Consider the following 13,303-nt stretch of genomic DNA (forward strand, 5'->3'; position numbering starts at 1 on the left):
ATTCAATGATGGTTTTGGGGAAACTAGACAGGTATATAGAGAAAAAACAAGTAAATTTCTACCTCATCCCATATTCTAAAATTTAAATTCCAAATAGGTTAATATCTAAATACTAAAAAAAGTTTAAAGTAGAAAAGAAAAACATCAGAAGATATTTTAATAATTTAGAGTGAGGCAGGCCTTCTTAAGCGAAACACAAAACCCAGAAATCTTAAAAGATTGACAGATCTGATACTTAAAAGTTTTATATTTATGCATGGCAAAAGATACCATAAACAAACTTTAAAACCAAATGTCAGACTGGAAGAAAATATTTGTAGCATGTATTTTAAAGATTTAATATTCATCATGTATAAATATTTCTATAAATAAGAAAAAATAGCCAATAGAAAAATGAGAAAAGACTGTGAGTAGGCAGTTCATAACAGATAAAATATAAGTAAAGGGACTGATAAGCTTATGAAAAGATACTCTACCTCACAGGGACATGTCAGGGAAATAATACTCATCTTTCATTCCTCAGATTAGCAGCAATTAAAAATATTGATTATTTCAGAGTGAGTTATGTCAGCAAAACAGCATACATCTGCCTCTTTCTATAGGGCAAAGGATGGCAAGAAAGGGGTGCATTTATCTTTCTCCACTCCAGTCAAAATAATCCTGGAATAATCATCTCACTATCATCTTTCCTGGTGAAGCCTTTCAAGGCCAATTCAAATGCCGTCTTCTCCAGAAGCGCCACTTTTACTCTGGAATTACCTTTCTTTCAACCATCCCTTCACAGGAGTATCATGCCACTGTTACATTGTTCCTCTGTATCTACATCCAAAATGCCCCTATTATAGCACATTATGACATGTATTAACATCTACCTCAAAGGACTTTATTTTTGCCTGATTAAACACTGAAAGCTCTTAAAGTCTTTATCTTTTTCTTCCCTGGATCCTTGGCACTTGGCACAGTGTCTCACACAGGGGAGAAGTTTTTAAAACATTTGCTGACTAACTCACCATACTGAAGATTCCCAGGATAAAAGGACAAAGTTCCTGTCCTTGAAGTACTCATAGCCAAGTAAGGGAGATAAAGCTCTGAATGGACAATCAGAATGCAAAGATACTGCTAAGAGATGAGACTGCTAAGAGATGAGACTGCTAAGAGAGGGGTGTACAGGATACTGTGTGGACTTCGGGGTGGAAGAGAATGAATCAGCCCCCTTGATTCTCTGTGAGGGCTTAACCAAGTGTTATACTCTGGCCGTACTCATCTCCTTCTAGCTCTAAAACCACCCCACCCTGACCCTTCCAGGCCATTTCCTACTCCTGGCTTTACTCATGCTGTCTTCACTGCTTGGACTGCTCTTGATCCTCCTTCACTTGGCTGACCCAGCTCAAATATCACTTCCGTTAGGAAACCTCCTCTGCCCTCTTCCCCTCTCCCTCAGCCCAAGCTAAGTGTATCCTCAGCACTGTCTCTGAAGTCAGTGCATGCAGCTTAACCTTAGGACCCACCAGGTCATAACAAACTTACCTGTGTTATGTGTGTCTCTCCAACAAGACTATAAACTTTTGTAGGACAGAACCATGTCTTATTCATCTGTAACTGCCTTTCCTCCTGTTATCACAGAGTTTGGCACATAGTAGCTGCTTAATAAATACTTGTTGAAAACCAAACAGAAAGAAAACAAGACAGTATGACCTATTAAAGGAACGGTAAGCAGCTCTATTCATTAATTCAACAAATCCTTGATTTCCTACCATGTGCCAGACATTGCTAGGAGCTGGGGAGAATGGTGAGCAAGATACCAGCCCTATTCCTAGGGATCATACAGTCACACTTCACGTGGCTGGAGTGCAGAGTGTGAATCGAGGGGTGGGGAGATGGGGGATGCACCTGGAAGGTCATCTGGGGCCAGATCCTGAAGAGCCTTGTGTGCTAGGCTAAAAAACAAAATTAAATCAGGACTGGGAGGTGGGCAGGAAGGCTGCAAGGGCAGAACAAGTCAACAGGGCAGGCCAAGTTCTCTACCCTGCCAGTGCTTTTCCCTAGGCCTGAGCAGGGTCTCTCTTTTCAGTGACTGGGAGCCACACTCACCTATGGGCACGATGATCCCAATAACAGCGGCAGTGACTGTGGAGCCCATCTTACTGTCTTCATTCCCATCTGTAAAACACAAACATTTGCAGAATGATGCTCTGTCACTGTGTGTCCAAGCCCATACTGGCCTCAAGTGGTAAGAACTACCCAACTGCTTCTCATCCTCATTCTAAAATGATGATCCTGGCTGTTGCCTAATAATTCAGTCTTTCCAGATCCTATCACAACTCCTGTGAGGCAAGCAGGACAGAGGTTATCTCCATTTTACAGGCAAGGAAACTGAGTCTTAACTGAGGGGTTTGGGGACTCACAGAAAAGTGGCAGAGCTGGGACTCGAACCCAGGACTCTTGCCCCAAGTCCCATAACCTTTCCACAGCATCATGGTGGTAGGAAGCTGGAGGCTGTGCATGGTAAGGTGAGCACTTAGGTCTTTGTGTTGCTGACGGACTAGGTCATTTGCCTTTTTCCATCAGTATCTGTTGCTTTGCCAGTATTGTTTTTGGTGAGCTGTCTGTCCATCTGCATTATCAGATTATTTTTCATAAGTAATTGAAATGGGACATAGTATAGTGTAGAGGAACCAAGAGCACAGTCTTCTGTGTCAGACTTCTGGGTTCAAATCCCAGCTCTACTACTCACTACCCATGTGACCTTGGGCAAATTATTATATATTATAAATACAGCACATGATATTATACTTTTATATCTTTCAAATGGTGATATTACCTACCTCCTAGGGATATGGTAAGGATTAAATGAAATAATTTATCTAAAATGAATATAAAATGCTTGGCACAACTTTGCCTAGTTCTAGGAGTGGGATAGGGGTTGTTGTAGGGTCTAAATTTTAAAAAGATATGTAAAAGCACATTTTAAACTGAAAACTGCTTGGAAAATTTACTGTCTTTTTGAAAAACTATGCCATGCCATCTTTCTCACTCTTACAACCATCTTCATTGTAACATTTGTGAAGCACTTCATAGTTCAGAAAGCATTTTTCCCTTAGATCCTCCTGACAGCTCCCTGTGGTGTGAAAAGGAGCTATCATCTACATTTGCTGCAGGTGAGGAGATGACTGGCCCTGGCAATGGCCCAAGGCCCATCCTCTCTCAGTGTGACTGTTTATCCATGTTACTCCAAGAGAATCTAACAGTTAAGGGGAGAAAAAAGCTGCACTGCTTGCTTCCAGAGCTAACTGTGGAAATGCTGCTGTCCTCCCCTGTCTGGTCCACAGCGAACACTGGACAGTGATATTAAAACCTAGAGCATGAGGAAGCCAGTGAGGAGAAGCTGGTGAGAGGCTCTGCCCTTGGATAAGAGGAACTGGAATTCACACATGCTCTGTCTGCCTCTGCAAACTTCGGAGTAAGTGCTCCACTCCCAAAAGCCAGCTTCCGCTGGCAAAATAGCACCAATTAGGAAGATGCTGCCAAGTAGCTTGGTTTCTGGGCTGTCCATGTAGAGGAAAAAATTAAAAAGATAGTTTATCCTTTTAAACGAACTCCCTCTGGCAGGTGACTCAATTAAAAAAGTATTTGCTGATTAATGAGATAGAACATTTCTAGCAGTGACAATTACTGCTCCCAATGATTTAATAAGTGGTGAACTTAATTATTTTCATCCCAGGTCTGGAAAGAGGTATGAGGAGACCATGGTTGTAGATATTACTATCTGGGGACCTTCTGGGAACTGAGATCAGAGCTTTCCAAACACAAGGGACACCTCCTCATATACACACCAGAACTTTGTGAAACATAGACACACACACCCTCGCAGAGTCAGCAACGGCTGTGTGTGTGAGCACCTCCGGTACACCGGTTCCGCCTTTGTCTATCATGGCAATCTTGTGAAGCAGGTTGTGGAAGGGTGGTTCTTTCCACTTTGTAAGAGAAGCAACTGAGGTTCACAGGGTCTCAGCTTCCTGCCAGACCCTCTGTAAGTTAGGGGCACCTAGGAGTCCTAAATCGCAGGTTGGTACTCTACCTCCCTCTCAGATATGCAGTAACCTCCTCAAAAATATGCAGTATTCAGCTCTGGTAGGTTCTTTCTTATCACATACCCGCCATCCTGGCTTCCCTAGGAGCCCTCTCATGTCATGAAAGAATGCAGAACTCATTTCCTTACAGTGCTGGGAGTGGTTGCTGGTTGCAGGACTTAGGGTAGACAGGCTGATGCTGGGAGCCCTGGGGACACTAACTGAGCTTGGGACTGCAGCTGCCAGGTTTGGTGTCTCTGTGCTGTGGTTCTGGTCGGTGGATCTGTGGACGGTGGTCCCAGGGGCTCTTGTGGTGGCAGGTCCTGTCCTCGTCGTGGTAGAGGGTAGCGTCGTAGTTGAGGTAGATTGAGGTGCTGGAGGGGAAATACCATGGAGGTCACTTGGACAGATAATTTTGTTGCCTAAGTTATTGCCTCTGAGTTATACTTAGGAACATATCTTCATTGTGTAGCTCAAATGCCACTTCTGTGAAGCCTTTCCTAATCTCCCCAGTGGGCTATGATCTTTTCTTTAGCTGAATGCTAAGCACTTCACTTTGATTCAATAAAGATGAGTCATTAAAACATTGCTGTGGAATTAGTTGTAAGACCAGCAATAAAAAGACTGCAGGGAGGGGAAATCAGATAAATCTAGAAGGATTTTACACTCATATTGTTATACCAATAGATTTAAAGTCTTATTCCACTTTAAACAATTGAACCTGTAAATTAGTAATAATGCAGTAGACTTAGGCTCAAATGAAAGGTCTTGGCTATACATCAAGGTTGGGACATGAATCTGTGTATGCAGTTGAAGTATTAACTATTAGTCCCCATCATATTGCAAAAGGGCTTCTGTGTAGTGTTTGTTAAGTTCTAGGTGAGAAACAGGCAAGTACATAGTTATCTGCATGTATCCAAAGCCATGGAGATTAAGGGTTCTTAATTTGAGGCTTTAAAAGGGTTCCAGAAACTCCCTGAAATTGAATTTAAAATATTTTATGTATACATGCATTTTTTCCTTGGGAGTGAGAAAAAGCTTTGGAAGGATCCTGGGGGCATGAGCATTCAAGGAAGGTAAAAAAGAGAAACCCCAAAAAGGCAACAAGTAGCCAGGGAAGATGGAAGAAAACCAGCAGCATACTGTGTCCCAGAAGCCAAGGGAAGATTTCAGCAGGGTAGGGTCTGACACTGCCAGGGGCCATCCCTCCGGGAAGGTCTGCTTACCTCGGTAGCACCTCTTCATGTCTGGACCCAGCCACATTGTGTCAGGACAGGCACACGTGTACTTGGGAGAGTGGCTGGAGATCTGAGGAGCAGGAAGGCACAGGTACTCACAGCCTCCATTAGGCTGGACACTCAGCTTACAGGCATCTGCAGCTAATGGCAGAGAGGGAGACAGCTGGGGCACAGACAGGACATGCCAGGTATTCCTGCCTCCTGAGGATGAGGCCTCTCCCACCTGGCTTGCTCAAAAAGCTTGCCCTACTACTTTTTTTTCATATATTTTTTTCTTTTTCTTTCTTTTTCTTCCCCCAAAGCTTTTGGGGTACACGTTGTTTTTTGTTACATGGATGATTATATAGTGGTGAATTCTGGGACTTTAGTGCACCTATAACCCAAGTGTAGTGTACATTGTACCTAATGTGTAGTTTTTTTCTTTTTTTAATGTCTAGCCCCCCTCCTACCTTCCCCATTTTTAGTCTTAAAGTCCATTATATCACTCTGTATGCCCCGTGTATTCATAGCTTATTTCCTGCTTATAAATGAGAGCATATAGTTTTTGGTTTTCCACTGCTATCATACTTTACTTAGAATAATGGTCTCCAGCTCCATGTAGGTTGCTGCAAAATACATTATTTTGTTCCTTTTTATGGCTGAGTAGTATTCCAAGGTGTATATATGCCACATTTTCTTTATTCACTCATTAGTTGATGGACACTTAGGTTGGTTCTACATCTCTGCAATTGTGAAGCCCTTCTACTTTTTAAATGTTTTTTATTTTTTATTTTTTGAGACAGGGTCTCACTCTGTTGCCTAGGCTAAGTACAGCAGTGCAATCATAGCTCACTGCAGCCTCAAACTCCTGGGCTTAAGAAATCCTCCCACCTCAGCCTCCCCAGTAGCTGGAACTATAGATGCATGCCACCACACACCAGGGTAATTTTTATAGTTTTTGTAGTGATAGAGTCTTGCCTTCTTGCCCAGGCTGGTCCCAAACTCCTGGGCTCAAGTGATCCTCCCGCCTTGGCCTCCCAAAGTGCTGGAATTGCAGGTGTGAGCCACCATGCCCGGCCTCCCTACTACTTTTATTGGGTACTTTCCAGCACCATACCTAGTGTTTTATCCCCACACTCTCATTTAATCCTTGCAACAATTCTGAGAGGTGGGGACGTTACATCCCAGACTGACAGATAAAGACACCTAGGCTCAAAGAGAACAAACTCGTCAAAGCTATCCTCTAGGATTTTTTTTTTTTTTTTAAAGATGGGGGTCTTGCTCTGTCACCCAGGCCAGAGTGCAGTAATGCAATCATAGCCCACTGCTGCCTGGAGCTCCTGGGCTCAAGGGATCCTTCTGCCTCAGCCTCTCAGTGTTGGGATTACAGGCATGAGCCACCATGTCTGGACTAGAGATAGAACTTAAATTGAGGTCTGCTGGGCTCCAAAGCCCATAAGCCCGTGGTTTTTGTTTTTCCATGTGCCACATACTATGTCTCTCATTTAAATTTCTAGGTCTAGAATCAGGCACCAATCTTATCTCCTTACACTCCCTTGCTTTCCCACTTTCACCCTGGCAGCCAACACTTCAGTTAGTTAGAATTAGCATATCCTAGTGATAGAGGAGGGGACAACCTACTAGTAGGATTCCTAGATTCTATTCCCAACCAATAAGCTGACTTATTATATGGCCCTTGGATACATTAGCTTATACTACTGCAAAATGGCTCCAAATAGCAAGTTAGATGCAATGTGTCATGGTGAAAGCAGCTTTGGAACCAGACAGACCTGGGTTTAGGTTTCAGTTCTGCCACCTGCTAACATTATTTTACCTCTCTGAGCTTCCATTTCCTCAACTGTTAGAAGAGTAATACCCACACTTTGTAGGATTGGCAAAAACAGGACATTTATGTATTAATTTATACCCAGCCTTATTTCACAAAGAACTTGAGGTAAAATGAGACAAAATATATGATGAAAAAGTACTCTACCAACAAGAGGGATTGTTGTTATTATTTCTGGGGTTGCTGAGTTGTGACCTGAATGTGAACACAGCCTGCCTGGTGAAAGGAGAGGACACAGACAGGGGACCTGGGACCTAGGACCAGAGACAGCTCACCTCTTGGCTGCTTCAGCTCATGGAAGATGACAATGTCATGTGGGTTATTGAGGTTCTCAGCCAGGATGGAGATTTCCAGGCCATTGAGCCGATTTGCACTGAAAATGGCCTCGTTCTCCAGGTCTGTCCAGAACACCTTGTCCTGTGGGGTATAGATGCAGAGAATGGGAGGCCTGGGGTCTAAATCCATGACCTCAGTCTGAGGGGTTGGCCCCAAACCATAGTCACAAGAACTGCCCTGAAATCTCCCCTGATCTGTCCTGTCCATGGATTCACGGTGGGGCTCTCAGTCTCTAATCTGTGATGCACCTCTCCTGGTTCCCTTCTATCTTAGAGGATTATTCAGTGATTCTGTGCTTTGAACTGACAGCCACAATATTACTCATTCATGCTGAACTAAGCCTGCTTGCTAGAGCCCAGCAGAAACCCAAGGTTAAATCTTTATAGCATTATCATTACTGGGGCCTGGGACCAAGATTGGAAGGGATGTGTGAGCTATGAGGGTTATGCCCTGCTGGGCTTCCTGTAGCCTCTGGATATCCACATGAGTCCACATGGTTAGTCCATATAAGCCTAGATGTGCATCTGTCAGTAAATCCACATGTACAGGTACAACTGTGCATCCTCATACAAAGATCTAAACACATACCCAATGTTCATCCACACACAAAAAGCTACATTTGCCCCTAAATATGCAGTCTAAATACATCTTAGTATATGTATGTATACACATAGGCACCAGCACTTAGAGGAACGCACACCTTTATTCTGATGCATTTATATTTACCCATGCACATACACATACTTTACAAGTACATGCCATGTATATACACAAGCACATACACTTGTGCCCCAATACACCTGTCCTTTAAAGCAGGGGCTGGACTTAGAGGTGGAGCTTTGCCCACAACTTCAGAGCAGTACTGAGTAACTTTGCTGCAAGCAAATCCTGCCAATGCCCACCACAGATCATCATCCCCTTGCTTTCCCTCCCCTTGGTGGTGGAGTTAGTTTTGGGGAAGAGGTGAATGTGTGAGACCTTGGTTGGTTCTGGCTTCTTCATTTCCAGAGAAGAAAAGTCATTAGGATTAGGGCACAGGAGAGTCTTGGCTCCTCGCTTTCCCGGGAGCTTCTTCAGACTAGGATAGTGTCTGATTCACTTCCATGACCCCAGGGTCTGGCAGAGGTCAATAAAAGTGTGCAGAGCTGAACAGCATCTCTTAGGCCATTTCATCCAGTAAATGATTCTAAGGATAGGTATGTTCCTTCTTCCTTTCCTCCCTTTACTGGGTACCTTTTGTATATGGGTTACAGTGCTGGGTGCTGAGGGCATAGAGAGGAAACATACACGCCTAGCAACTCACCTGTGAGAAGTGCTCTGAGAGAGGGGTCTTGGGAAGACAGCATGGGAAAGGCTGCCAGGTGGAGAGTGGGCTGCAGAGCCTTTGTGTGCAGGCAGCTCACAGATTGTATACAAACAAATCAGTTGGTTTCCCTGTTCCTGTTTTCATTTGAACAAGTCTCAGGGACTCATCCTATTTGAACAAGCATTTTCTAGGCTTCAGCTTCCTAGTGGGCCCATGCCTCTCCTTACAGCACTCACCTCAAACACGGCTATCCCAAAAGGGTGGCTCAGGAAGTCAGTGGAGGAGATCAGCATCTTTCTGTTGCCTCCACTGAAATCAATGCTGGACAGTTGGTGTAGCTTGGAGTCTACCCAGTACAAGCGTTGGCTCAGCAGATCTTGGGAAGGAAGCAGGATCAGGTCTTGAACCTGGGACCCCAATGTGGAGCTCTGTTCCTTTGTACCCCTCCCTGCCCACATTTCTAGGCCTCACACTGAGGCCAGCCTAGGGCAACCATCAGGAAACAAAGTCACTGGCACCATGAGAGGACCCAGAAACAAGACTCATGAAGTTCCAGACAGTGATCAGGACAAGGCACTAGAATAGGCCCCCAACCCAGGAAAGGCAAGGCTCACCCAGGGTGATTCCGTTGGGCCATTCAATATTGTCTGACACTAGTGTTTGCCGGTCCACACCGTTGAGCCCAGATTTCTCAATCTTGGCCTGGTTCCCCCAGTCAGACCAATACATGAACCTAAAAGACAAAATAACTCAATTTGGCTTCTTGTTGGGGACATGACTGGGGTAGTCTGAGTCACAAGAGCTCAATAACCCATTGAATAGTTAAGGGTTATGTTTAGTAGGGACTGAGAAGACCTCTAAAGTTCTTTTGAACCATCAAATCTTAGAATTAGCAGGCACTTTAGCCTTCACCTCATTTGAGAACTTGAGGAAAACTGTATTCTCCGAGATTGCACCCAGACTCAGCTAAATAGCCTGTGACCCCATCTCTCCCACTTCTGGCAGTGCTAACTGGAGCCTTAGGGTGTCAGTGTGGGGAAGGCCCTAGTAAACCCTCTCTTTTCTGGTTTCAGAGGAGAAAGTGGATGAGCTTCCTAACTCAGGTAACCCTCCCTGCTTCTGTCTCCTCAGGCCTACTAGGGCGGGTAGCAGCCCACTGTTACTAATCCAAGGTAGTAAATTAGACCTTACCCACTCCTTTGTAAATAGTCCCTTTATTAACCCTCCTCCAATTATCTTGAGTATGCAGTGGGGTTCCTGCTGGGACCCTGACAGATCCACAATGGATTGGGGTTGGGCTGGGTGTAACTCTATGATGTGAGGGACAGGATGTGGCAGGTGCAACACAAGGTCTGCATGAGAACAGATAGAGAACAAGGTTGAAGAGAGGGTGAGAGGAGAGGCTCCATATCCATCAGAGTGTCTAGTTCTGTGCTGGGAGCACGTGACCTATGCTTAGTGAATGGCAGCTATCAGTCACTTCCCAAGGCCTCACATAACCTCCCATGTGGTACTCCCCTCACCAGCTGCCCTTGCTCGAAGAAGAGGGTTTTCTTATCCCTGTTTAACAAGGAAACAGCAGTAGGAGCAGATGTTGATTCTGGTAAACTTAACATGATACAACACTAAAAAAACCATCTCAAGATATCCCCACTGAGGGAGAGAGGGAGTCCTGTTCTGTTCAGAATCCCTAACTCCCAAAATTGGAGGCCACAGCAGGGCAGCCTTGGTGGTGAGGGCCCAGAGACCATAGGCAACAGGGGTGGGGATGGAGGTGGGCAGTCTGAAGCAGAACAGACCAGTGATCTTGGTCCTCAAATCTTGCTGGCTGTCCCACAGGGCAGGGAATAGACATGTTTTATGTAACTCCAGAGGCCAATGGAGGAAGTTGTAGGGAGATAGATTTGGGATTATGAGGGGGAAAAGACCCACTTTCTAATGGGCAGAGCTGCCCCACAGTGAAACAGGCCCTATGGGAGGTAATGAGCTACTTGTCTTTGGAAGTATGTGAGCAGCTGCCAGATGCCCACCTACAGCAGCCTGAGGAAAGGCTTCCTCCCCCAGGAGCTTCTATCAGGCCATCTCTAGAGCCCTGCTCTGCTCTGAGACACTCCAATTCTACGATATAATGAGTGGGTGGGAGAGTCCAGGGAGAGCTTTGGTGACCAATGCCCAGAGAACCTTGGTTGGGGATTAACAAGACTTTCTTCCCCATGGCCTGTGTCTGAGTGGGCCAGAGCTTTCTAGAGCCCTCAAGATAGCTCTTGTGACAGACACAAGAGGACTGAGCACCTATGGTGGGAGAATGGGAAGTTAAGTTGAGACACTCACCCTTGAAGGGGGTCAACAGCGATGGCCCGGGGTTCACTGAGGTTACGGCTGAAGAGAGTGCATCGGCGGCCACCATCAACTGTAGCCACTGAGATAGTCTTATTGCCCGAGTCGGTCCAGTAGATGTGCTTGTGGACCCAGTCCACCGCCAGGCCCTCTGGAGAGTGCAGCTGCTCGTCAATGAGGACCTCCTGCTCTTTCGGGTCACTGGCCTTGTCCATGTAGGCACTTAAGAGAAAACAGAGATGACCATGGGGCAGATATTCCACCCATGGGCCCATCTGGAGCTACCTGTGCACCCTTCCCCTCTGTCTCTTCCATCTGGGCCATGGCAATAGATTTTTAGAGGAATGTGGATAATTTCCACTCTACACATTCCCTGGGGTACCAGGCTAGGGGTACAGACTTACAGGGGCCACAGTCTCTGGCTTTCTAAGGTGGGGCTGCCCCACAGCTCTGCCCATTAGAGTGAGCCAGATATAATACAATGTGATTTTGGAAAGCATTAGAGGCTATGGCAGCAGAGGCATGGAGACTACATCATCCCAGAGGGTGGGAGAAGGCTTTATAGTTGAGTCCTGAAAGACAAGTTCACCAGGAGCACAAATTCACCAGGACAGAAAGCCATTAGGGAAAAAGAAAGGCTTGTGCAAATGGCCAGGGTGAGTCTGCTCTGGAACAGTGAGACACTTAGGGGAGCTACTTATGTGGGTGTCAGACTGCAAGCAGGTATAGGCGGGAACCCCATCCTGATGGGCTTTGAGTAGCATGCCAAGGAATTAGGATTTATCCCCAGTGGTAACTGGACAGGCCAGAGGACATAGTCCAATAAGTGTGTTAGTTCACTGTGGCATCTATGGAGTGGGTGGGTTGGAAGGAGAGGGAATGAAGCAGGGAAACTGATTAGGAGGACATTACAGCATCCGAGTGGGAGATTAAGAGAGTCTGAAGAATGACCGTGCCCGTGAGAATGGAGAGAAGGGCTAAGAATACAGTAGACACTCAGGAGGCAACATTAGCAGGACTTTCTTTCCCAAATGCTGTTTCCCCAAAGGTTTTCTTCTTCTTGCTCTCTCTCTGGGTGATTAGTTCCTTAGTGTCCATTGCCATCAATAACTAAGTCTCTAATCCCAACAGCTCTCTTACGATCCAGACTGCAAAGCCAACTAGCTCCCCTTGGATGTCCCATGGACACCTTGAACTCAATATATCCAAAACTGTTCATCCCCATTCCCCTCCCCTCGGTCAACCAGATGATCCAACCCCTGAGCCCTGATCCTCCTCCACTGCTTCACACATCAGAGAACAGCACCACCATTCATGAAACCTCCCAAGCCAAAAACCTGGAACTCCCAAAATTCACTCTGAAGGAGTAAATTTCCTCCTTCAGCCCCATATCTAGTCTGTCACCAAATCCTGCCTCTTTCAGTTACAACTCTTGGACAGGCATTGTTCTAGTTATGTTTTTGGGTGTGTGTGAACTGAGTGTCTGTGTGTTGCGGGGAGGCAGGAATCTAGTTGTCAGTGAGTGGCACTTGCTATATTTGCTTCCATCCACTCATCCACCCATCTATCCATCATTCTTTCATCAGTGACTCAGTGTCTACCCAGCCCCTGGTCATTGGCACTCCTGCCAAGTGGATCTCAGGACAAAGAAAGGACATGACTGCCTAAAGGGGTCCCAGACATGCAGGGAGGCAGGCTGCTGGCAGCTGAGAAAGTCCTAGGAGAGAACCTCCTCCAGTGTGTGAAGAGCTTCGCCAAGTCAGGTCCACTGACTGTGGCGTCAAAGACACAGTGAAAAGCTGGCCTTGGGGTGATGCCATCCGGGAAGGCATGCCAGATCAGATGCCCAGGTGGGTTCAGAGGCCTCCTCTGTACTTTCTCATGATCATCACAAATGGATGTCACTGTGTTGTGACTGGGATCCTCTGGGCAGGGACCAGGTCTAAGTCCCCAGGGTCCAGTACGCAGGGATGTGAGCTGTTTGGAAAGTCCTCCCCAAAGCCAGGATTTCTTCCTTTCTGCCCTGGCCAAACAGTTCCTGTGTCTTGTGCTTCCATATTAGGCCTCCAGAGGTCAGACAAATCCCAAGTGTTTGGGGCTCAAAGCTGCTAACCCAAGGGAGCCCTCAGCCTACTCTAGCCCCAGTAAATTCCCAGAAGTTCCATATCCACTGTGATCCTGCATCTCTTCC

At 45.9% G+C, this 13,303-nt stretch overlaps 1 protein-coding gene across 5 annotated transcripts in view; it reads right to left on the reverse strand.

Moving 5' to 3' along the window:
* The window catches only part of LRP8 (LDL receptor related protein 8), an 84,989-nt gene that overhangs the window by 10,724 nt on the left and 60,962 nt on the right, over positions 1-13,303 (reverse strand). For 4 of the 5 annotated variants that reach the window (XM_025377294.1, XM_025377314.1, XM_025377298.1 and 1 more), the window contains 7 exons: positions 11,107-11,334; positions 9,390-9,508; positions 9,012-9,151; positions 7,409-7,550; positions 5,297-5,449; positions 4,220-4,444; positions 2,092-2,160 (listed from right to left, as the gene is read on the reverse strand). In XM_025377294.1, coding sequence (XP_025233079.1) covers positions 2,092-2,160; positions 4,220-4,444; positions 5,297-5,449; positions 7,409-7,550; positions 9,012-9,151; positions 9,390-9,508; positions 11,107-11,334 — 1,076 coding nt within the window. The remainder of the gene's footprint in view (positions 1-2,091; positions 2,161-4,219; positions 4,445-5,296; positions 5,450-7,408; positions 7,551-9,011; positions 9,152-9,389; positions 9,509-11,106; positions 11,335-13,303) is intronic. The other variant, XM_025377323.1, reaches the window with a different exon arrangement.

Source organism: Theropithecus gelada, chromosome 1, assembly GCF_003255815.1.
Source record: "Theropithecus gelada isolate Dixy chromosome 1, Tgel_1.0, whole genome shotgun sequence".
Taxonomy (NCBI): domain Eukaryota; kingdom Metazoa; phylum Chordata; class Mammalia; order Primates; family Cercopithecidae; genus Theropithecus; species Theropithecus gelada.